At 46.9% G+C, this 25,657-nt stretch overlaps 1 protein-coding gene across 3 annotated transcripts in view; it reads left to right on the plus strand.

Moving 5' to 3' along the window:
* FAM193B (family with sequence similarity 193 member B) overlaps positions 1-25,657 on the plus strand; it is a 31,158-nt gene that overhangs the window by 3,950 nt on the left and 1,551 nt on the right. The window contains exons 1-9 of one of the 3 annotated variants that reach the window (XM_081901007.1): positions 14,846-14,971; positions 15,267-15,375; positions 15,480-15,696; positions 16,060-16,260; positions 16,819-17,215; positions 19,717-19,912; positions 20,382-20,618; positions 22,481-23,489; positions 24,864-24,939. In XM_081901007.1, coding sequence (XP_081757133.1) covers positions 15,340-15,375; positions 15,480-15,696; positions 16,060-16,260; positions 16,819-17,215; positions 19,717-19,912; positions 20,382-20,618; positions 22,481-23,489; positions 24,864-24,939 — 2,369 coding nt within the window. In that variant the 5' untranslated portion in view covers positions 14,846-14,971; positions 15,267-15,339. Of the gene's footprint in view, positions 1-14,731; positions 14,972-15,266; positions 15,376-15,479; positions 15,697-16,059; positions 16,261-16,818; positions 17,216-19,716; positions 19,913-20,381; positions 20,619-22,480; positions 23,490-24,863; positions 24,940-25,657 lie in introns of those variants that run through there. The other 2 variants (XM_081901005.1, XM_081901006.1) reach the window with 2 other exon arrangements.

A 25,657-nucleotide genomic window follows, 5' to 3' on the forward strand; every position in this document is an offset into this window, starting at 1 on the left:
TTCTGAGAGGAGTTACTGTTCCACAAAGCCACTTACCTCTAGTTAAGACATGGGTTGTGGAGAAGAGAATCACTGAATCACAAGTTCCATACTTTCTGCTTCTTAACTATATCTTACATATCCAGCCACGAAGCTTCAATTGGCTGATATGGGAAACCTTGATGGAAACTCCAGAAGAGCTTTCTGGTATGTGTAGCTCTACTGCAGGTTAACCTAAGCTGCAGAAAGAGAAGGCCGAGGTGCTGAGCGCATTAGCATAGATTTGTGCCTATGCTGTCCTTGCCCTGCCTGAATCACAGAGCCTTTGTTCCAAGCATTAAATGAGGGTACATAAATAGTTCCAATTAGATATTATCCTAGCCAGTTTTGTTAGGAATATCATCTAGCTTTTATTTTGTGCTTTCAGGTGTTTAAACAACTTTACATTGTTTCATTTACTCTAACAAGTGCTTATTCATATAATCAGAGTCTAATGCTTGGAGCAAAGCAGAAATGTGGGGAATTGGAGAAGACAAACAGTAGGCAGCCTGTTACTTTAGGATGCTACAAGGGACAGTGCAACTAGCTACATGCAAACTTTTCAGGATAGCTCTAGGGAGATTTTAGGATAGCTTTTCTGTTCTCTCTGTTGGTCCCTGCAGCTCAGCTAAAACTTCAAGTATGTGCATATGAATTGGGCGTATGCAGCTGTACATGTGCATACACTCTCCTTTACAGTTTAGAGGCTTCTGCAGCAAGCTGGAAACTGGCCAGCAGCAATGGTTGCCATATACACCAAGTGGGACAGATCTGCTATGCCTTAAAAAGCAGTGTGGCAAGAAGAATCCACAGGTGTATCTGCTTCCACTACCGCACTAAGAAAAACAGTACCTAGTGATCATCTCCCTTTTATATAGCTTTTCAAGGCACCAGAGCCTGGAGCCTGCAGTTAAACCAACAGCCGCACTTCAATACAATGAGGCAAGTTTCTCTTGTCCACTCATTTCTAAGCAATTAGGAATGTACTAGTGGAGCTGACCTTCACAGCACTTGTTCGGGAGCTGCATGGAGGCTAACTTACAATAGTCTAATTAAAGTAATTAAAAAGAAAGTTAGTCCTCCAAGCAAAAGCGACAGGGATGCTGCCAGGCAGCACACCAGAGCTAGTATTGTACAAGTTTTGCGAGACAGACTGCTAGTAGTAATGCCTCGGGTTCACAAAGTGAGTTTTAGACTTGCCACAAACACTTAAGGCTGGGCAGGCATGCTGACATAGTTGTCCATAAGTTGGTGTTGCTTAGCACAGCAGCCAGATTTCTTTAGCTTGACTATACAGAGTGCATTAAGATCTTCCCTGCCTTTGATGTTGACTTTTTGCACGTCTCAGTCACAACTGTCAGCGGTTAGATTCTATGATGCCACGAAAGATTGCCACAATAATCCAAGTGTATTGTTTAATGTTGTCTTTTTGCTGCTGGTTTTTATTAGCAGTTGACTACCTAGAGGCTCACGGCAATTTCTGGAAAACTATGGAGTTGTCTTTATCCATCTCCTGGCTTCATTTCACATTGTACCAAACCAGATCCTGTCCTGCCCATCTTGAGGTTGGAGTAGCCAAACAGAGTTTGAGAATGCGAACTAACAAAACTACCTAACAAATCTCCTTCTCCCCAGATTCAAGTACCAGTTGCAGTCTTGTTACCCAGGGCCATGATCCGGGGGTGCATTAACTGGAGTTATTTTTGTATGTTTCTTTTTAGCAGCTGTCACACTAAGTCAGTCTTGCAGTTAGCAACTGCCTCTTGGTGAACACCCAAATGGCCAACTGCTCGCTAGCCATAGCATACTGCACAAGATCGCCACAGTTCTGTGCTTAACACAAAGCCACCTGCTGGGAGCTGGATGTGTCCTTCTGCTCTCTAGCATTACAGACCCAGTGGCTCCAACACTAGAAGAGCAAGTACACATAACGTTCAAAGGCTTCACATTGTGACATTTTGTTTTGCAGAAGTTACGCCACGAAGGTGACACACTTACTCTTCCCTTCCTAGTGTTAGGAAGCTGCTGGTGCTCCAGTTCTGCTTTGACAGGATTCTAGGTGATCTTGCAATTGGATATCTAGGAGCTCAGGAAGCTGCTATATACAGAAGCAGACCATTGTCCCACCCAGCCCATTGTCCATACTGAGTGGCTCAGTTCTTCAGGGTTGCAGACAGCAGACACTTCCAGTCCCACCTGGAAATGTCAATGATTGAATCAGGGACCTTCTGCATGTAAACAGAAGCTCTACTACTGAGATACAATCCTTCTCAAAGTGTTGGTGCTGACCTTTAAAGCCCTAAATGGCCTTGGCCCAGTATATCTGAAGGAGAGTCTCCACCCCCATTGTTTAGCTTGGACTCCGAGGGACTTCTGACAGTTCCCTCACTGCGAGAAGTGAGGTTTCAGTGAACCAGGCAGAGCGCCTTCTCAGTAGTGGTGCCTGCTCTGTGGAATGCCCTCCCATCAGATGTCAAGGAAATCAACAACTATCTGACTGTTAGAAGGCATCTGAAGGCAGCCCTGTTTAGGGAAGTTTTTAATGTTTGAAGTTTTATTGTGTTTTTAATATTCTGTTGGGAACTGCTGTGATACCTCCCAGAGTGGCTGGGGAAACACAGCCAGATGGGTGGGGTATAAATAACAAAAAATTATTATTATTATTATTATTATTATTATTATTATTATTATTATTATTATCCATAAGTAGCAGAAGACACAGGAAGCCAGAGCAAACAGTGAAAGACTCCAGGGCTGCTTTTTCTTTTCTGGAAAAAGAGGTGCCAGAATTTATTGAGCTTTTTTTAAGGGAGATACCATCAAAAGTTGTTGAACTTCTCACACCAATCGCCTTGCTGCCTGCAGCCTCCATCACTCAACACTGGCACTCAGCCTCCAGTGACAGGTTGCCAGAACGCACCAAAGAAGTGCCAGAATTCGGTTCTGGTGAGTTCTGGCTGAAAAAAAGCCCTGCCCACAGCAGTCACCTTTGTGTAGCCACCCACTTATGTGACTGTGGAAAAATATCCCCTCACCAGGTCCCCCGTTTGCAGCTCAGGGAAGAGGATAGTTAGCTGCCTTTCCTGTCACTCAGTAGAAAAGGATATCTTGGTAGTTTGCAGGGCTTTTTTTCATCTGGAACTCACCAGAACTCAGTTTCAGCCCCTCACAGTGCTGTTGCCATTATAAGAGAACGAGGGAGGCATTTGTGGTGAGTTTAGGCACCTCTTTTTCTAGTAAAATAGTTGGTACTTTGGTACTAGTGCGGTGGTTCTCAAAGGGTGTGGCAGGAGAGGATGGCAAGTGTGGTGGGAAGATTCAAGGACAATCAAAGAAACGTTCAAACATTTCAGTGTAGTATAGCATAAAAAAAAACAACCCCACAATTTTTAAACCATGGAATATGTAGCTGCATTGTTTTATATACTTTCCAGATTTCTTCTTTTCATATTATAAAGTAGTTGTGTTCTGTGTTATAAATCAAGCATTTCTAGGAGTTGTTTCTTTTTGTTTTCTAATGTATTTCTTATCAGTAAAAAATTCATTGTGGCCCAGAGAATTTTTTTTGCAAACCTCTGTACTAGTAGATTTCTTTGGCAAGGACAAGAAAGGGTTTTGATGCAAGCTCACCTCGGGAGCGTGTGTGAGGAAGGATCAGGCCATTCTGCTGCCACCTCTGCTTGTCTAGGCTGCAATGAGATGATGGCATGCTGCTGACTTAGCTGCTGAGCAACTGAGAGGCGGTGACAGGGATAAGTCAAAATCCTTACTACCATCTTTACTGACACTCCTGACTACTGGAAAAAGTTAGTGCTCCCAGTGCTGCATGCAGAACAACATCAATAAACTGCTGTATCCAGAAGTTGTAGTTTGAGGTGAGGAGGCTGAGGGTTAAGAAGAGTAGACACCTCTGCTTTCCCTTCCCATATGCATGTGGCCAACTCCCTTACATCAGTAGGCCATGTGTACTTAGGAGCCGAGTAGCAAAGTTGTAGAGTAAGATACATGCCCAGTTGCCAGAACACATTTGCTCTTTAGCATTGAGAGATTGTGCCCAACATTTTCTCTTCTCAGATTAAACGGCCACAGCAAGTAGCCTTTTAATGCACCGGAAGGGAGTTGGGGCAGAGCCAAACTTCTAAACCACTTTCTAAATTCAGTTTCAAAGAGCAGGTCAGATGCAAGAATTCCTAGAAGGGGGACTAGCTCAGATATGCATGTACAAGTATCAGCAGCTCAGATACCAAGATGCTTCTGAAAGTTGTGGGAGTGTTTTGAAAGGCACAGCTCAGGTCCTCAGTTGATATACCAGCTGAAAGGGAGCCTCTCACACTTCTGGATTGAAGCCTAGGTTGGAAGAAATGACCCAGCCTTCACAATCAGTACAAATATCTCTTCTCTGTCTACACTAAACATTCCATAGCAAGGTCTTAGCCCAGGCATGGCCAAACTTGGTCCTCCAGCTGTTTTGGGACTACAGTTCCCATCATCCCTGACCACTGGTCCTGTTAGCTAGGGATGATGGGAGTTGTAGTCCCAAAACAGCTGGAGGACCAAGTTTGGCCATGCCTCTTAGCCTTTTGGTCTTTACATTACTCCCATTCATTTCTCTTTAAAAAAAAATCTGTTGATTGCTCACTTGTTTCAGAGGTCCTTTTGCAAAAAGGTGTGCAGCAAGATACTAGTAAGCTTTATTAGTTATCATTTCAGCGACAAGGCTGAAATGGACTGGTTACAAGCATTCTCCCAAAAGGGAGCTTTTATAGGATGTTCCTTCCTCCCCACCCCCAAGTTAGTCCTTGCTTTGAGAGGGTACCAAGAGAGCAGTTTAGGGACAGAGAGCCAAAAAGGGAGAGACTTGAATAGTGGCATTGGGAACAAACCAGTGAGTGCTGATTTGTTATCTATGTTTGGACTGCTTGGATATTACACAGCAGGACTGGGACATATTATTTGTTAAATACAAGCTGGATTTCTTCCTGCATCTAACTCTTATCCTCTGTTTAGGCATTCCATACACTATGCTCAAATAAAGGCAAAAAGCTTACCTACTTCAGCAGCAAGCCACCCACCAGCTTGAGAGTCAGTTGGTCAGATTTTTAAAAACACACAACCATCACCATCCCAATATTTAGACATTATATAACAGCAGTTGCCTGTGTGCCTATTGCTCTGACCCAAACAGATAGATATTGTTCTGTGGTATAAGAAGGTAGGCTTTGCTCCTGTTTTTTGAAAACATATACTCTGCTTCCAGGCAAGAGCTCTTCAAGACATCACAATAAAAACTACAATATTTTTAAAACAATCAAATAATTAATTGTGCAGGGAGGTAATCTGCCTTATTAACTTCTGTTTCTACAGTCACTCCACACTTCTTTCACTGTTCTGTTTAGAGCTGTCAGCTAAACCAAAATGAATTTGGTGTGTCTGCTGTTTAACAACTTACATTTACACCAATTTGCATATTACTAAAACTGCAACAGAACTGCTTTTTTGAGACCTCACCATGCAAAATATCCTACCATTTATTTCCTCGCTATACATTGGAACCCAAATGCCAAACTTGCTTTTAAATCACAGCCCTACCAATTAAAACTTTCCCTTCATTAAAGTGGCTAAAGGTTTGGGCAATTGATTTATAGATTTAAAAGTTGTTGCCCTAATTCAAACAGATAGCTTTCTATCTTGGAGTTTACCATAAGCCCTCACCCCTCTTTTCAGTTCCTCATTTTTCAAAGAGCAAATAAATCATCTATATTGAGGGCAGTGCTGGACTCACAGAAGTGACTTTAAAAGAGAGCTTCTAATAGGATATCTGCAGGTGAGGAGGGGAATCACAATTAGTTCCGGCTTTAAGAAATGGAAAGATGAGATGCAGCTTATGTATCTCATCTTGAACAAGTGACTCTTCCAACAAGAAAGTCCCTCCTCTCTGGGAAAACGAGTCCCTTCCTAGTCAACCAAGGCTCCCTGGGGTAGCACATTTGAATATAAAAATATACTAACCAAGATGACCACAGTACAAGAAGATTTCAGTTACTAGCTGTGAGCGCACAAGGAAAATTTAATTTTGAAGCCTATAGGAAATGTATATCTAAAAACAGAAGTCAGAACTACCTGTGTTATTCAGACACTTTCACTCTCCAATTACCTGAAGAGGATTCTCTAGGGACTCACCTGCTTAATATAGTCCTGAATGTTAGCAGGAAGAACAGCATAGGCTGGAACATGCTATAGTCTGGGTACGCTTAGAACTACATTTGTTTGAGCCATTTTCTAGTTAAGAAGCCTCATAGTAGACAGAGGGGAATCACAGAAACATCTAAAATTTGAAACTATGGGGAGGGTGGTAGTGGTGTTACCATTCAGCCAATCAGAAAGCACCCACCCTCTGTTTTTCCCTTCAGTATTATCCTAAAAGATGTCTGTCTGTTTCCCTTATAAAGCACCTGAGGATCTACTACGCATGCTCAGTAGTGTAATTGTTTGCTGGTTGGATGCATGACCAAGGAGTGGGTGGAATTGAAACTATAAATACAACACTTCCTGGTTGGGGTTGGGGTTTTTATATGGTCCAATTAGTTTGGTATGTTATGGGGAAATGTGTTAACTAATGATTGCGTGGATTATTTTCTCTTAAACACTTTTCCTTCCTGTAGTTTTCTGAAAGTGCTTCTCCCCCTCCCCTAACATTTTTGGAAATACTTCTTTTCTGTTTTAACTTTAAAGCTGGTAAAAATAAGTCAAGGTGTGTCTTTACAAATGTGGTTCTCCTTATCGCGGAGGGCATCTCCTTTTCATACGTTGTTCAGGTAAAACTTAGCAGTCCCAAACCAAACAAGTTTTATAGTGGTATCTCGATATTGTAGTTGTTGTAGGTGCGTGATGTTTTAATAAAAACGCTTCCCTTAGGGTTGCCTTGATTCCCTGTTAAAAATGTTTGTGGGTAGCTTTGCACTCTGGTTATTTTTCTAGCTGTCACATTGTAAATTGGAGGCCTGCCTCAGAGTAGGCCAGGTCATTCCAAGGTAGCTATATCATATTGCTCAACCCTTAATGTGCCACATGGTGCAGGTAGGGTTGGAATCCTTTGCAGAAGCTCTTGCCAGAAAGTTTGAGGTAATGTGTGTGGACTTTAAGTCAAAAATCTTGTTAGTGCAGCCTCACTCAGACTGGTGGCCCCCAGATTTTTGGACTGCAGCTCCTATCATCCCTGATGATTACTCATTCTGGTTGGGGTTTGATGGGAATTATGCTTCAAACATCTGGAGCAGGGGCAGGGAATTAGATCTGGCTGACAGGCCTGATCTTTACCTCCCTCACCCCATGACCCAGCTTTGACAGGTGAATATGGCTGCCAAATGTCAAGGTAAAGGACCCTTGGACAGTTAAGTCCAGTCAAAAGTGACTCTGGGGTTGCGGCACTCATCTCGCTTTCAGGCTGTGGCAGCCGGTGTTTGTCCACAGACAGCTTTCCGGGTCATGTGGCCAGCATGACTAAACCGCTTCTGGCGCAATGGAACACCGTGACGGAAACCAGAGCGCATGGAAACACCATTTACCTTCCCGCCGCAGCAGTATCTATTTAGCTACTTGCACTCGTGTGCTTTCAAACTGCTAGGTAGGCAGGAGCTGGGACAGAGCAACGGGAGCTCACCCCGTTGCCCAGATTAGCTGCTCAGTGGTTACAGCAAGCCTCTTTGAAGTCCGTTTCCATGTGTGGTTTGAATCAAAGTGATGCCTGCGAATGGAAAAATTCAATGGCATTCGTGGGTCAGTACTGTCAGCAAGCCTTGCTTACCAAGGCACAATTGGGAGCACCCTTTAAGTTCCAGATTGTTCATTAGCTGTTGAGGTTTTACCTGGCCCACAACTGATGTCATATATGATGTTAGGTGGGTGTGGTTTGGGGAAAACTGCCTCACAAGCCAAACTAGAAACCCTGCCAGGCTTGCTTAGTGCTTGCAGACCAAAGGTTCTCCACTACTGGTCTAGAGCAGCCTTTCACAACCTTGAGTCACCATATGTTGTAAGACTACAGCTCCCATCACCCCTAGCTAGCAGGACCAGTGGTCAGGGATGATGGGAGTTGTAGTCCAACAACATATGGCGACCCAAGGTTGAGAAAGGCTGGTCTAGAGGTTAATACGTTGTAGATGAAATTTTAAGCCTAGAATAGTATTAGTGGGCCTGCAATCTTATGCACACGTACATGGGAGTAAGCTCCATTGAACTCAGTGGGTCTTCTAAATACTTGTATATAGTACTGCATATGATATTGGACAGCAGCATGGTAGTTGTTGACTAAAAATGTCTGGAGCAGGAACAGGAAAGATTCCTGGGTTCCTTCTCTGGATTCCTTCCTCTGCTCCCCTTGTGTGCTGTACTGATCCACCCCCAGATTCAATTTTGGGGCTTGGGAAAGTGAGAAAGGCATTGTGCTAGTGGAAGTCCTTGCATAGGCTTCCACTAGCAAGACTCAGTTGAACCCCACCTTTAGCCTCTCGTATTCCTGGTAATACCATTATCAAACTGAAACAGTAGCATGCTGCGATAGCATTTAATGCATGGTCTGAAAGAGAGACACTTGTAGATCAACCTAATTAGTAAAAAAGAAATAAAATTGTTTGTGATTGTTTTCAGCATGAGTAAATCTTGTCTTCCCTACTCTTTGATTAGTAACATAAGAAACTGCCTTTTTCTGACTTGGCCTATTGGTTCATCTCTCAGTATTTTCTACAGAGACTTGCAGTAGCTTTCCGGGGTTTCAGTGATAGGGTCCCCTCCACCAGCAAATGATCAAATTGTGCATGGTAGTTAAATATACGACATCACTTCATTTAGCCAGGTTGAACTGGTCTAGTGTGGAAGCAAGTACCCCGTTTTGATGTAGCCAAGCTATCGTCAGCTTTTCAGGGCAATAGGAGCAGAGATGACTGCTTAACAGAACAAGAAACTTGTCTTCTCTGACAATGCAGGGCACATGCTGCTTAGCCTATGATCTGCAGGATGAGCATGACCTTAGTGGGCTTTTGTTAGTGAGTCATATCCTGGAGTGTGGTGTCAGTCACAGCGAGGTCAGCTTTCAAACCTCCTATTAGCAATAAAGAATATCTACCACTGTGGCATTTCCCACATGCCTTAAGAAATATGGATTAAATATCTGATGTCTGATCCATAGACCATAGTTCTTAAACATGCCACTCTCCCTTTCTGCCCTCAGCAACTGTAAGGTACACAAGACTGCTGGAGAGCATGTCTAGTCAGATGAGCAGTGATTTGATTCTGGGGTGGGGACCAGATGTATGTCACCTTTGTGGCGAGCTTTCAGGGAAAGAGCACTCACTGTGGAGGGGGTCAAACAACTCATTCATACAAAGAATGCATGAGGGGGGTCACAGTGCTATGTGTGTTACACCTCCCCCTCCCTCGCTGGTGTGTCCAGAAGGTGGCCTGCCCCACTTCTCAAGTCTTCTATACATGTGAAAAGAGATTGACTCAGAATTCCCACTCATCTGAAGTAGTTCTACCTGTGTACACACTATGTGTACTGTCTCTTTAAATGCCTGTCATTTGTCCAGCCAGTGATGGCTGCAGGCTGGTGGACAGGACCCTGCTTTCTTCCTCAGAGCTTGAGAGTTTTACTTTTGAATGACTCTTAATGTATTGTGCCTTACATACAGACTTCTCTTCAAGATCCATCTCTGGGAGACCAGCTTAACCTGTTTCTGCAGAAGCTGGCCACGGAGATTGATTGACTGATTCCTATGATAGCACTGCCATTTCTTTCATTCACCCTTCAGTTTTCTTTTTTTTTAAAAAAACCCCAAAATGAATAGAATAGAATAAATAAATAAGGAATTGATTGTTTTTATTCAGATTGGGCTCTGAGTAAGCATTCAAGTGACCGGACATAGTTAAGCTATAGTTTTTTTAAAAAAATATTTAAAAGGCAGGCTGCCTGCCCGAAATGGGGAAGGGGTCAAAATGGAGTAGTCAATCAGAACTGAATTCACTGGTAAATGCATGTTGAAAGGGTTGCAAAGGGGTGGTTCAAGCCATGTGGAAACGAGCAGCTTGCCCTGATTTTGAAGTATGTCTGCACACAGCCTGGGTTTCCCATACTTAAGAGAACTTTCTACCTACATATATTTCACGCGACCTCTGCCACCACGATGGGGAAACTCAGGAGTCAGTATTTGCTCAAGGTGATGCATTTTTGACATAGGGTGCAATTTTCATGCGGGGACTCTTTTTAAACAAGTGACTTCCTATGTGGAATAGCCCTGCAGGAGAATTAATCTGCACCAGACAGTTCATATCTGGATCAGACGCAAGACAAAACAAAGAGATAAGTGTTTGGCTGGTAATGTTCTCATCCGAAACCTCAGAAGAGGCATAATGTTTAGAATTCAGGAGTGAGGAATCCTTGGTTCTCTAGAGTTGGAGTGCAACATTATTTGGAGGTCCACATGTTCCCCATCCCTGAGTTAAATTGACATGATGGGGCAGAGCCACGTAGGCTCCCAGTGTGTTTTGACAGAGCAGCATGTTCACTAAAATGAGGGTGGAGGCAGTGGCGGAGCTTCATACTCTGGCACCAGGGGGCGGGGCAGAGAGCAGACAGGGGTGGGGCTGCCGGGATTGCACTGCTGGGATGGGGTGCTCCCCCCACACTCCCCTTCCTCCGCCAGTGGGTGGAGGACACTGCTGGATGGGTGTAAAGTATTGCCAGTGGGCAAAAGAGGGGGAAAAGGAAGGACACTCACACACTTGCCTGTAGACTACTGATCAGAAGGAAGCAAGGAATGAGAGGGCAATACCTCCTAACTCAACCTCAGCACTCAAAATGAAGGCTGGATAGGATGAGAGAGAAGCTCTTGCTTCTTTAGGAAGGCCTACTTAAGTTTGTAGCACTATCATGGTTGTGGCACTTGTGGCTGGAAGCTGAAGCAGGGATAGGTGAGGGTCAGGGCTGGCTCAAGACATTTTGCTGCCTGAGACGGAGGACCAGCTGGTGCCCTCCCCCAACCAACCAACCAACCAGTCAGTCAGTCAGTCAGTCAGTCATTTTATTCATATTCCACCTTTCCAAGGTTAAAACCATGCTCAAGGTGGCTTACAATTTATTTTAAAAATGACGTAACTACAAATGCAATGCAAGTAATCCTAAATAATAAACAAAATGTCAAGAAGTTCACAACCAAATTGAACAATTTACACATAAATCATAAGATACAAAATATAAGATACAAGACGGTAACAACAACAACAGAAAAAAAACAACCAACAAAACCCCCTAAACTATGCCCCAGCTCCAAGGAACATACAGAAGCCAATTGGACTGGCATTTGAAATTACTCCAATACTGATGGACAGGATCTTCCACTGAACTTGAGGGCAGCAGGCTAGCAGGATGGGCCACATGGCACACACAGCTCTGCCCACTCCCTGTACCTCAGTATCTGCCGCCTGAGGCAGTTGCCTCTCTCTGCCTCATTGCAGGGCTGGCCCTGGTGAGGGTTGCTGTAGGTGTGTGAAGTAGATGTGGTGGTAGGGAGCTTATGACAAACTCAGGGACGTGTTTGCTAAGTCCAGGAGCAGCAGCAACAGGCGAAATGGATACATTTCAGGGATCCCGGTAATAGATACTGCTTAAGCAGTAGATATATTTTTCATTACGGTGTGGGTTGGATAGCTGAAAGTAAAGACCTTTGTTTGCATTTGCTCTAAGTGACATCAGGAGTTGTGGAAAGAAGTGCTGCTTCTTATACCCAAGGAGTTACTACTTCCATCAACAATACTGAAATTTGTTCCAGAAAGTTTGGAATTTCCAAACAGGCATAACAAGGATTGGAGTCCTGTGTTCTGAATCTGTCTCTGGCTGTGTCAGTCCTCCTTTTGAGAACCTCACTCCTTGATAGGGATTTCCAGGGAACAAAGGTGTGGTGAGAAGAGGCTTGCCTAGGGAACAAAGATGAGTGTGTTTTAAGGAGATGTTTGTCTGCCTTGCAGTGTTTAATTTAGGAGGTGAAATCAACATCTGATGATTGCCAGTGATAGGTGCATATTCTAGGATTAAAAACAACAACACTCATTTAAGAGAAGAGTTAAGGCATTTTTGAATTCACTCAGGCACCAAAAAGCATGGAAACAGTAAGTTAAGGCAACAGCCTTAGCTTCTCTGCCATGGAAGTGGTAAAAACCTATGTATTGCCTTAGCCTTTGCCAACCCAATGCCTTCCAGATGTTTTGGATGGTGACTGGCTGAAGTTGATGGGAGCTGCAGTCTAAAACATAGGTAAGCACAGTCTGATCTATATGCTGTGCCCATTTACAACTTAGCGTCTGTGCACACAAATTTTACCTTGGTTTTTCATCCCAAATCCTCTATTTATATCGGTTGGGAGAACTCTGAAGCTGGGAAGCTGGTCTTTAGTTAGATATATAGTTTTACATTCTAAGGTTTGTATCCAAGAAATCAATGTGCAAGCAGAACAGATTTGGTAAAGACAATGAAATTCCTCCCCCCCCTTTCTTCCCACCCCCGACTGTCAGTCCCTAAATCGGTTCTGGTTCTTCCCTCCAACTTTCCAGCACAGATTTGGAGGAGAGTAGAGGAGAGGTTCCAGTGCACTTGCAGAAGTCATTCCATGCATGTAATGATTTAGTTGGATATAACCCTAAACTTTTGATTTGCTTACCTTAAGCTGTAAAGTACAAACTGTACATGTTGAACTGAAAGCAAAACCTGCAGAGTAGCTATCAAAACTGATCAGGATATCAGACTTGCACTTTTGCTTTGCTCTTCTTCTGAATTCTAAAGACTTACAAAGCAATCCAAAGTGAGTGGGAGAGAGAAGATCAAAGGTGAAGGAACCACTGGGCTTCTACCAGCAGAATGGAAGGGGTGGGGGCTGTGATCTAAGCTCCAGGCGTGCAGTCTAATGGAGTTGGGGCACCTTTTCTCTTGATATACACACACACATGCACATATCTGCTGGAGCACGTAATAATCAAACTTTCATAGCAACACACCACTCACAGGAATAAGCAGGAGCATGCCATGGGTAGGCATGTGCAAGGGCATGCCATATGCAGGCATGCACAAACAGATGCAGTAGCCCATTGCACAAGCAGCACACCACTTTTGAACATGCACAGCAGCACAATGTCGCACGCAGAGCAGCTAGAAATGCACACTGCTCCAACCTGTTCCCTCTGGCAGCAACCCTTTTCCTTTGGGTTTGCAGGTTCAACCGGGGGAACTTCAGTCTGCCCAACAGATCTATTTTGTCATACTTGCCCTTAGTTAAATTGTTTATTTAAAACGGGAACTTTGAACTGTCATAACTTTAGGAATACTTAACAGACTTTCACCAAAACAGCAATTTGGTTTTCTCGCTTACGTGAAAGGGGAAATTTCTAGGTATGTTTTGAGAAAAGGGGTGTGCAAAAACAGGACACAATTAAACTGCTATCACACATTGGCATTCTTAGATTTCCAGTGCCAGATTTCCTCTTGATAAGATAGTTTGTCTTCATTCTGATGAATAGCATTTTCTGGTTTTATGATGAAAGAATGCAGAAAAAGTAGAGCCATGGGATTGGTAATTAATATTCTCTCACATACGTTGACAAGTTGTTGCTGATTGGACTCACCCCCTCAAGGGTGTGTCTGATTTTCTGGGCATGCTCTGAGGCTGCCAGCCCACATCCTGCTGTGGAACTACTCCTTTGTCACTTTCCTCCGTCACCCCTGCCCCCGAGCACACCTGTTCCTGCGGTGATTGTGAGAAGGGAAGGTCGGTTCTCCTTCTGTCTCCTCCTCGTGCTGCACCCTTTGCCCCTTTGGGCTTTGTCTCACCTTGAGTCTGAGAACGACCATCTGCTTTGCAGCAGCAGCAGTCAGATGCACGGCCCATTGTCCCGGGCTCCTCAGTCGGTGGGGAAACAATGCGACCCTGCCCCTAACCCTTCATGCCTGTCACCATCTCTAAGCAGTGCCGAGGCCGATTTGTCGCCTGGCTTCCGCCCCGGAGCCAGACAGGAAGCTGAAGGCCTTGTGTGGGAAGAATGAAAGGAGCAGCCAGGAGAAGGTTTCTGCCTTACGTGTTGCAGCTGTTCCTCCGTCTTCAGCTGCACAGGGGCAAGGGGGAGCAGGCTGCCTGTCTTCTGGGCCCAGAGGGCCTTGGGATAGTGCTGGAAGCATTGGGTGGGGGAAGCAGCGTCCTGTGCTGAGGCAGGAGTTGTGAGCTGGGGGACAACTGCGGGTGGGAGAATAAAAGGGACAGAGAGAACTGGGATACAAATCAGGCACCTTTGTGGCTCTCACACAGAAACACACACCCTTCTGCCATCACAGACTGTTCATTCCCTCTCCTCCTGCCCCGGATCTGCCACTCTGCTGGTGTGCTTAGTTCTGAGGTCGCTTAGTGTGAACAGTATTGTACTAATAGCAGAGTTAGGCAGGAAGCACTAGAAAATCTTTTCTGGGAGCATCCAGCTGCCGGCTGTCTGGATGGCCTGTTTGCCCACAGGTTTGCAAGAGCTCTGTGGGAAAGCCATGACATGACAAAAGGTATTGCCCCAATCCGGATTTGGGGATTTTCCTAAGCATATCCTGTCGTCATAGCACATGGCCCAGTGCTCCCCAAGCTCGTGTTCCCCGTGAGCAACCCTCGCTTTCTGTGTGTTTGCCCTGCTGCAGGTGCTGCCCACCTCCAACCAGTCGGTGCAGACGTGCTGCTTGCTGTGCCACCGGGAGCGTAAAGATTGGGGAGGACCATCCCACAATGGGCTGATATCTCCGGGCGAGCGGCTGCCTCCGGATTTTGTACCGACGTTGGTGCAGAACCTGCTGGGAGAGATGCCTCTGTGGATCTGCCAGAGCTGCAGGCAGAGTGTGGAAGAGGAAGAAAGGAGGGCAGTCCAGGAGCAGGCGCTGGCGGTAAGCATTTAACCCCACCAGAACGCACGTCATCACTCACTTTGGGACAAATGTTCTTGGGTCAAGGAGGGTTAACTGCTGTGAAGCAGTCTACATAAAAGGCCTTCCTGGATTGGTCAAGCTGCACACCCTTGACCACTGTTGGATGGCTGTATTATGTTCTGGGACCCTAACTGCTCCCAGCTCTAGGCTGTGGAACTTGCCAGCTTTGGCTTGAGTGAATGCATTGCCTACAACAACAGGGCCTTGACTCTTTTCTTTCTTGTCAATGTCATCATTTGCGGTGGTGGGAAAGGGAATGAGAGTAGAGGTAAGACTAGACAAGCCTGTCTCCTCACCGAGAGTCTGCGTCCTCCTGGGCAAGTGCCATGGTGGGTCCAGGACAAGAGTTGGTTGGAGCAAAGGTTAGTCCAATGTTACTATTCCTCACAGATCAGCCATGAGCTTACCCTTCCAAGCAGACATGTTGCATTGGATTTGTGGTCTGAGCCGCCCGTTCTCTTCCCAGGTCTCGCTGTCGCATACGGCCTGCAAGTCACAGTCCTGCGGGGCAGGCTCCCACTCCTCTTCGTCTTCGTCATCTTCATCCTCGTGCCACGGGAACTCAGGAGACTGGGACCCCAGCTCCTTCCTGTCTGCACACAAGCTCTCGGGGCTCTGGAACTCCCAGCATGCCAATGGGGCAGCTCAAGGGAGCTCCCTGGGGGGAACACCTGTTGTACCAGGTAAGTTCATGTTGCCCCTGGGCCAGTGATGGTCTTCTCCCTTCTAGATGCGGGGTTCTCCCTACAGCTTCTTTATGGAGGCTGTGTCAGTAGTTGTTGGGAGGGGGCGTGGCAATTGCTTAACTGTGTTAGGAAGTGCTAGCATCTGGCAACCTATATCAATACATTTTGTCAGAGAAGAGATGACCATACACAAGCCTGTCTTGCTCTTCTCCTGAGGGAGAGCAATTTTTTATATGAAGGTCCCTGCTTACTGAGGTCTTCCCACTTTTGCAATCTCCATGGCCCAGATGAGGTGCCACAAGTGGGGAGGTGAGTGAGGGGCCTGGAGAGCAGCCAGCTCCATCTCTGACTCCATTTCAGGTGACAAGCACCCCGGCCTCCCTCCGGAGTGTGCCAGCCAGGCCCCTGCTGTGGGAGGTGGGCTCAAAGCCTGCCCTTACAGCCACGCGCTCTCCCCAGCTCCCAGCGGCACCCCAGGCTCGCCTCTGCCTACCTCACTCGACTTCTGCAAAACTCTTCCCAAGCAGTTCAAGAGCATGTGCCGGAGACCCACCCCGCCAGGTCTGTATGGGCGGGGCCTGGGGAAGGCCAGCTGACCACATCCGCAGGGCAAAAAGTGGCAGCACATTGCTGGGCTCACTACTGTGGAATCTTGCTTCCTCTCGGGGGCAGCCCCTTAGGGCCCATCCTTGGGCTGAGTGAGACTTTAGCACAACCCCAAAGGGCAAGGGTTGCCCCCTTTCCCCTTCTGAGAGCTGTGGGTCTAAAATGTTAAACATGTCATACGTGTGGCCAAACACCCTAGCATGTTTTGAGGAAACATGTTAAGTTGCAAGCCCTGGTATGTTGGAAAGTGCTTTGGAAAGTACCACAGCTGCAGGGAAGCTTCTAGCTGAGAATATGATCACCAGGTTGGGTGGCATGCCTGGGTGTATGGCCATAGAGCCTTGGAAGTATTATGGGAGGGACAATACTTCTGGGCAAGAACCTTGTGGTGCAGAGGTCTCCATGGTGGGGAAGCTTAGCACCTGTGGAATTTTTTGCCCTTTGTAGTAGTGTGTGAAAAGTCTGCTGTCCAGGATTGGACCTAATAGCTCTCCCTTTTCCATCTGGCTGCAGGAGAGGCCTTCCACTCCTCGGAGCACCACCGGCATGTGGACCTCACTGCTCCACCCAACAGCCCCACAGGCCTCCCCTCGCAGCCGCCGGCACTCCTCCCGACAAAGCAGATGCCTGCCCACCCTGGGCCCTTCAGCTCCCCTCCTCACGTCCACCTGAGCTCCTCACCGCAGGCGGCCCCCTTCCCTGCGCCAGCCCTCAGTCCACACACACCAGTGCCCAAGCCAGGAGCAGACTCCCCTCCCACTGGATCTTGCAAGAGCCCACACCTGCCAACTGCCAATGTGCCACTGCTGAAGATACCGCCTCCTGTAGGCTGCACTCATCCATGCAACGGCCATTGCAGCGGCTCCTTGGGTCCTCCGACTGCCTCGCATCAACTGCCCAGCACCAACAGGTGAGTGGAGCCCTGGGCATAGGGTTGCTGATAGGAATGTGCCCAGCACCTTCCTGGGGTAATTTGCCACTTGGCAGAAGTCATCCTTGCTGCCATTGGCTGTAGAACATGTGGCGTGCATTTTAGGATAGCAGCTTAAGGACCATTATCTCTGTTCAGTGTGAGTGAACCATTTGAAACTCCAGGCAGGTGGATAGACTAGGGGTTCCTCTACAGTGTCACAATTTTGCGGGGGTGTGTGTGTTTTAAGTGCATACCAGAACTGTAGGATGGCACAATTAAAGTTGATTAAAGCTTTCTGTTGGTCTAGTCCAAGGTTTCTCAAACTTGAGTCCCCGGCTGTTGTTGGACTACAACTCCCATCATCACTAGCTAGCAGGACCATTGGCCAGGGATCATGGGAGCTGTAGTCCAACAACAGCTGGGGACCCAAGTTTGGGAAATCCTGAACTAGTTAGTGTAGTAGATCCTCCTTCAAAAAAGTGGACGTTTTGCGCCTTGGAAATGACAGGAAAATGTAAAAAGTATGAGATGGAGGAGTGATTATTGGGAGGATGTGTAGGCATCCTGCAAACAAATTCAGGATGAATGCAGGACAATTGCTCGTTGTCATGTAACTGCTCTGCAAACAAATAAGGATGAGCCTAATTGCCCTGTATACTTCGTGCAAGCAAATGAAGGTGAATGCTGAATTAGCAGGACTTCTGGAGAAGCCGTCTTTTCACCTGTGTTGTCTAGGCAGCTGAATGGGCAGCTTGGTCTTCTTTCCCTGCTCTGTTCTCTCCAGCTCCCAAAGGAGGCTTGTGTTCAATCCTGTCCTAAAAAATTGAAACCAGAAGCAGTCTGTGACTTCTGCGCCTGAGAGGATTGCTGTTACAGTAGGGATGGCTTGAGCATTTGCTCGTCTAGATTTAGTGATGCTTACCACGAACCATTTGGAGAGAGGGCCTGTCCAACCTGCTGGGACCAATGCATGAGGCAGCTCTTAGAAGTGCCAGCTTTGGATAATCTTATTTTGGGCATAGCTATCCCGCCATAGTTGAAGCTTCACTTGCTTGGTTAAGAGTCAGTGCTGGCATCACAGTTTTCTTTCCGTAAAAAAATATAAATGAAAAAAGTTACACTAGAATGCAAACTCCATGTAGTTTTGGAATGAAAGAGCTGTGAATGAGAGCGTGCAGGAATCTCTCCCACTCATGGATCTATCCTACAGAGTCCACAAGGATTTTGTATTCCATTGAAACTTTTTTCATGAATATTTTGCCATGAAGGAAAAAGTTATTTCAGAACCTGTTGTTAAGTGTTGCAAAGTAATATTCTTGGCCTTCTCTGAAGATGGGGGTTCTGGAGCGTTGTAGGGTTTGATCCCTATTTTCCATTGTATTTGCCATTTTTTTGCCATATTACAGCCTCTTTTTAATTCTTAGCCATGCAGCATTTCAGCATCAGAACTGGTCAAATTTCTGTGTTGATGCTGAACTTTCAAAGCCTTCTGCTTTCTCAGGCTTAAACTCCCCCACTCCCAACACACGCATGCCCACACCCACCCACCCCGTGATTTCAATCTTCAGGCCTCTGCAGGGTTGAGGAGAGGATGAAGCCTTTTGTTTTGTCTGCTTAAATCATTTGTGTTGCATGTTTTCATGCAAGTGTCCAAGATGGCTCACAACAATAAATATATAAGCCCTCAAAGAACTGGTGTCAAATATTTCATTATTGCAACCGGAATATTTATTTTATGTTTTCTTATTTTACAGAATGTATTCACTTGATTGTAAGAAAAAACCTCAAAAAATAGAAGTTACTTATAAGCGAACATGAGGCCCACAGATAAAAGATTGGCTGAATAAGGTTTAGAACATATTGTACATGGTTAAATGGACTCACCTAGTATAATCCCAAGAAGGACGAAAACAGTTGCTTAATACAATAAATTTGGAATTCCATAATTGGAATTCCAAACTATACATTTTCAGGAGAAAATAGTTCTGTGATGGTTCTGGGGTTTATTTGTGTTGTTTTTTTTATGTAATAATGAAAGCTGCTTATTTCTTAGGGCTGAGTAATTTTACATATGCTATATATGTATTATACACAACCTACATAGGTATAGACTCGGTAAACAGCTTTAAAACCTTTTTTTTTTTCCTTCAAAAAAGGCAAACTGCAGAAAAATTCATAATCTGTCAGTGGAGGCCCAGGGAAGAGAAGATTGCTTTCATTCCAGTGCCAGGTGAAAGCTCCTTTGGAGAGTGAGCTCCAAAGATGGGGTGTTCCAACAACAGAAAACCCCCTTTCTCTAACAATCTACCTGCCAGGTCCTCTTGAAGGCAGTGACATATAGAACAGGGTCTGTACAGATGAACTTGGTCAGGCATTTTGCTCACAGACCACCTAGGGCTTTGTAGATCAAAACCAGCGATTTGAATTGAGCTTGGAGGCCAGTTCAGCCCATCTGCCTGGCCTGCCTCTCACCTGCCTGCTCTTCCTTCCTCTTGCAGGGACCCTTCCTGCAAAGGTCACAAGTTCCCCAACGGTACAAGCTGCCACGCACCACAGTCCTGCGAGGCAGATGAGGGGCTTGGCGAGGACGAGGACAGCAGCTCCGAGCGCAGCTCCTGCACCTCGTCCTCCACAACCCAGAAAGATGGGAAGTTCTGCGACTGCTGCTACTGTGAGTTCTTCGGCCACAACGCGGTAAGTAGAATCAGAGTCAGCAGCATCCATGACCTTCACTCACAGACTTGTTTCTATGTGGGCGGCTTGGAAAAACACCATGTTGACAATACACGCATGGCATGCATCATTGCTCATCTCTCTTGGCCTTGGTAGCCTTGAGATTAGCTTCTCTCTCCACCCCCAAACCCCAGTATTCTGGCCTTGGACTTCCACACAGTTCTCTCAACCCTGCCATTTCCTCTTGTTCCTGTCCTGAGCTGCTGAAGTAAAGCCCTGCTGTTGCATCTTGCACTCAGCTGTTCCAGCTTTGGGGTCTCTGTAGTGTCAGTGGTTACGTGGATGGAACTAGCTGTGGATCTCAGCTCAGCCTTGGACCTAGCAGAGGGGAGAGAGAGCAGGAAAGCACATGGTTTCTGTCAGTTGCAGTTGTAGAGCAGTAACCATCTCCTGCACCCGCAGCAGACCAATAGTTCAACTCTATCCGCAGCCTCCAGCCGCCCCCACGAGCCGGAACTATGCCGAGATCCGGGAGAAGCTGCGCTCCCGGCTGACCAAGAGAAAAGAGGAGCTCCCTCAAAAGCTGGGGCACAGCAGCAGCTCGGGAGAGCCGGCGGTCGATCACCGGGACGTGGATGAGCTCCTGGACTACATCAACAGCACAGAGCCGAAGCCCCTGAACAGTGCCAAGGCTGCCAAGCGTGCACGTCACAAGCAGAAGAAGAAGGTGGGCTGGGTGTGCGTGCGTGGATGAGTGTGCAAAAGAGAGAGCGTACGCTGGCCCACAGCTTCTTGGAGATTGAATGTGAAGGGGAAGAGGGTAAGGATCATTTCAGAATCCTGATAGAATGAGTCCATAGATTAGGGGGAACGGTTTAAATCTTGGCCCTAGCTAGGGATGAAAATGGGATAGAACTTGCTTAGAAACTAATCTGAATTTTTATGGCATGTAGATCAAATTTTATGTAGATAAAAGAGTTAAAAGGAAAGGAGGATGAACTATTTGACAAATATCTGTCGCTTCCCCATGTCGACTTTTGACATATTTTCATAATTGATACAGACGCCAAAATGCATAGTGGCATAATAAGATCACAAGCTGTTTTCTTTCTTTCTTTCTTGCAAGTAGATACTGCAGTTTCACTCTCATCTAAGTATTGCTAATGAGTGTTGTGAGTACCTCTGGGCCTGATCTGAGCCATATGACACAGGGCTCTCCCCCCAGTACATCCACACGTGAACCTCCCAAGCAGCTAGCTTGGGTTCTTTTGTGAAGGGATTCATTCTGGAGCTTGTCTATGCTATAGGGGATTTCCTGAAGATGTGAAACTGTGTTATGCAGAATCAGACCACTAGTCCACCTAGCCCTGCAGTCACTGCTCTGACTTGCAGTGGTTTTCTAAAGTCTTATGCTGATGTCTTTCCCATCTTTGTTACCTTTTTAAATAGACATTTCAGGAACATTCTGCATGCACAGCCTGTGCTGTGTATGCTACAAGAACACTTCATTGATGTTTACTCGAAGGGTGCCGACTTGGCTGTTAACCTGTACGAACACTCCTTGACTACTTAGTATGTTTCAGTAATGCTGTTTTGCCTGGCATTTCATGTTATTCACAAGTTGCTATGTATCTGCAAGGAACTCAGTTTCCCTACTACCTTTGCAAACAGGAGATGTGATCTCTTTCACAGAGAGATGAAAGAGGTGAATTTAAGCTCTCTCTCCTCAGATTCTCATGCACTTTTTATCACGCCTGATTCTCATTCACACACACACACACACACACACACACACAAAAGTGTAAACTAGTCAGAAGTTGAAGTGAATTAAGGTTGTTTCTACAATGGTTGTTGTTGTTACATCACATTATATTCCACCTTTTCCTCCAAGGAGCTCAAGGTGGCATATACATGGTTCTCCCACCTCCTCATTTAACCCCCACAACAACCCTGTGAGGTAAGTTAGGCTGAGAGAAGGCAATGACTGGCCCAAGGGAGAGCTTCATGGCCGAGTGGGGATTTGAACCCTGATCTCTCCCAGATCCTAACCATCATGCCACACTGGCTCTCTCATACTGGATTATTGACTGAGGATGCCTGGTCAGTGAAATGGGCCCCTTCAGTTTTTCTCTCTTGTCTTCTTGAGTTGCTGCTGAGCCAGGGCAGGCAGTATGAAAATGTAACTGTGTTTCTCTGCTTGCAACCTTCCTGCCCCACACCCGCCCCAAATGCTCCAGCACCACATGAACTAAGTTTAGGGCCTGAGGTGTAGCAACCTTTCTGGAGCTTGTACACAAAGGGAAATGGCTGTGGGAAATTGTTGGCAGCGCATCTGTTCCTTAAGGTTTGTTACCATAGCACAGGCTTTGTATATGCCAGTTCCCAGTGCCAATTCCCAAGTGCACAGTGGTTTGCCATAGTCCCCATGCAGCTGCATAGAAGTAGTTACTGTCAGCAGCTGAGAAGCAGGGGCCTCTTCATCCAGCCAGCCGGAGTTTGGCTGCCATCCTCACCACAGTCCCTCTTCTCGGTTGCCAGTAGGAATACTAGAACGACTCGAGTTCATGTTGCTAACTTCTGGACTTTCAGGAGAAAGAGAAGGCCCAGCTGGAGGCGGAGGCCCAGAAGCGAGTGGACCGGACCCCGCCTACAGGTCAGGACCAAGAGTTGGCTGAAGAGAAGCTTCTGGAGTGGCCCCAGCTAGAACTGGAGCGAGTGAACAATTTCCTGAGCAGCCGACTGCAGGAGATCAAGAACACCATCAAGGACTCCATCCGTGCCAGCTTCAATGTCTACGACCTCAACCTGGACGTCAACGACTTCCCAAAGAAGGCAGCCGTGCTGGAGCAGAAGAACCTGCTCTCCCACCTCAACGGCTCCTCGGAGCTGCAGGAGATCGACCTCGACCTGTCTCCGCTTAGCCTGGGCACGCCACACAACCACACGTTGCTGCGGAGCGAGGTGGCCTCCCGATGGGTGGAGAGCCCAGGCGAGGTGCCGCCCCCACCGCCCCCGGCTTGTGAGAACGGCGTGGTGAAGCGACTCAACGCCGTCCCCAACCTCTCGCGCATGATCTGGGTCCAGTCCCCCAAGCCAACAGACTCTCCCCTGGAGAGTGGGGCTGGCCACGAGTTCAAGGAGGCGACCCCAGGCAGGGGAGTGGAGCCACAGGAGCAAGCGCCTGCCACCGGGAAGCAGAGGAAGGGCAAGCGGCAGAGCTGCCCGGCCAAGAAAGGGGAGGCTCTCGCTTTGAGCAGTGAGGCTTCCGGTTCCAAGGGGGTGGGGCAGAAGAACCCCCCTAAGGGTGCGGCTCCTGAAGCCCCGAGAGGAAGCAGCGTGGAGCACGGCGATGGGGCCAGAGGGCTGCGGCAGGGGCAGGGCTGGGGTTGCGGCGGCTCTAAGGTGGACAAAGAGAAGAGCGCGGAGGGCAGGAGCCGGAGAGGGGAAGGCAGAACCGACCAGGCCGAGCAGGAGCCTGCTTCCTTGGGGACTGGTGAGCGGCATCTGCCCCATACAGCTGCGCCAGATGACTTGCCCCAGCCAAAGGGCAAAGGCAAGAAGAGTAGGAACAAAATGGAGAAAGCCAGCCCTTCCATTGGTGAGTATGCGGAAGGCTTTTCCTGTATTTGGGCTGTTATTTCTGCTCTCTGGCTTTTTCACAAAAATAGAGAGTTGGAAGGGACCACGAGGGTCCTCTCGTTCATCTGTTGCAATGCAGGGATCTTTTGCCCAACGTGGGGCTCAAACCCACAACCCTGAGATTAAGAGTCTCCTGCTCTACTGACTGAGCTATCCCAGCTTCTCATTAAGATTGGGGTGGGCCCCTTATGCACTCAAGTCGTTGGCATTTCTGAGCCCCATTATACACTGGTGAGGCCCACCAAATGCATGACAGCTGCCAGTCCTGTTAGGAAGGCTAGTGAGAGGTCAGGTACTAGCGTACATCCTGAGGGCATGCATAACAGCCTAGAATCTGGGTATGTTTCGGATGAACACTTTAAAAAACTGCAAAAGTACCAGGGAGACCACCCCATCTGCATTATACATTCAAAGTAGCATCACACCACTTTAAACAGTCAAAGAATTCTGGGAAGTGTAGTTTAAGGGTTCTGACAGTTGTTAGGAGAATTCTCCTCATAGAATTACACTGCCCAGAGAGGCTGAACAATCAATGCCTCTTCCCAGGGAACTCCGGAGATTGTAGGTCTGTGCAGAGAATAGAGTTCTCCTAACAACTCTCCACACCCATAACAAGCTACAGTACTCAGGATTTTTGCAGGGAAGCCAGGGCTATTTAAAGTGGTATGATACTGCTTTAAATGAACAGTGCAGATGGGGCCCCATACTGTATCCTGAGTGTGAGCTATGCACATTTTCTGGACCAAGTTTATTCTTCCATATAGGATTTTTTAAAAGAATTTGGAATATTGCGGCAAGCGTTGATGTTGTGAAGGCGCAGGAGAGACATGGCTGTTAAAACAGCTATATGTAGGGCTAAGGTTTAATGGGGGTAAGGTGAGACAGCTTTTGTGGCCTGCTCAGCTCCCTAAGGCCCAGCTCAAAACTCTGTGTATTTTCAGACTTCTCCCTGCAATTATGAGAGCATGTTGGCATTAATTAAAGCCAGGCTCAGAAGTGTGGAATTTTGCATACCCTTTAACTGCACTTTCCTATGTTCCCACTGAAATTTATTTTTACCCTACCAGTGCTTGCTGTACATCACAAACTTTGGGTAGAGTAGTCACACTCTGTCATACCTCTCACTTCCTCTGCTTTGGGCCAGTGGTTGTGGACTTGGGCACCTTGAGCATCCCTGCAGGGGAGTCTCCTGGCTTGGGCAGCTAGTGATGTTTGAGTGGTGTGAGGCATGTGCCTGGTTTGGAAGGGGAGGAGGAGATCCCTGTCGCTGACTATGAGCAGCTCTCGAGCCCAGCTAACTTTCTTCTTCTTTTTCACTGTTGTGATTTGTTAGATGATGTGTTCCTGCCCAAAGACTTAGATGGTGTGGAAATGGATGAGACTGACAGAGAAGTGGAATACTTCAAGAGGTAAGACTTGGTCCCGATAAACTGTGGAGTGCTGGGATCAGGGCCTTGCAGACGAGAAATAAATCAATGCCATACATCAGGGATGTGAAACCTCAGGTCTGGGAACTAAATGCAGATACTCCCTTGGGGTTCTCGCCACACCACACACACCCTCTGCCGGGGCAACATCCCTCCCTGAGTGTTTTTGTCTTGCTGGAATGTGCCTTGAACATTGATAGTGCCTCTTGCTTGCCTGCATGGAGGAAGGAGAGAGGTGTGTGCATGTGTGTAGAAATCGTACAGGGGCAAATTTCACCACTGTTGCTTTCTCCACTTTTGCCTCTGGCACCACCCGCATTTGGTACGTGATGCCCAGAAGGTTGCCCGGAAGGGAACAAGGCCCTTGAGCTGAAGATGGTTCCCCATTTCAACCATATATGGATGAGACTAGCTCATTTCTTCCCCATCACCCACAAATTTCCAGAGGTGTCTTGATATAAATACAACATGGGCCCTGCCGTGCCACATTGTTTGATGTTGTAGTGAGAAGAGGTGCCATCCATCAGCATGTCATAGAGGAGGAGTCCTGACTCAGTGTATTGTGGGGAGGAGGGTATTGGGCAGGCTGTTCTCATGGTAGTGATCAAGGCCAAGTTTAGCTATGTGAGAGAATGGGATCATCATTTCCACTTCACTCTTTCAGAGATGTGCCACCTCAGCATTTTAACCTACTATTTAG

The sequence above is a fragment of the Podarcis melisellensis genome, assembly GCF_964234715.1.
Source record: "Podarcis melisellensis genome assembly, chromosome: 2".
Taxonomy (NCBI): domain Eukaryota; kingdom Metazoa; phylum Chordata; class Lepidosauria; order Squamata; family Lacertidae; genus Podarcis; species Podarcis melisellensis.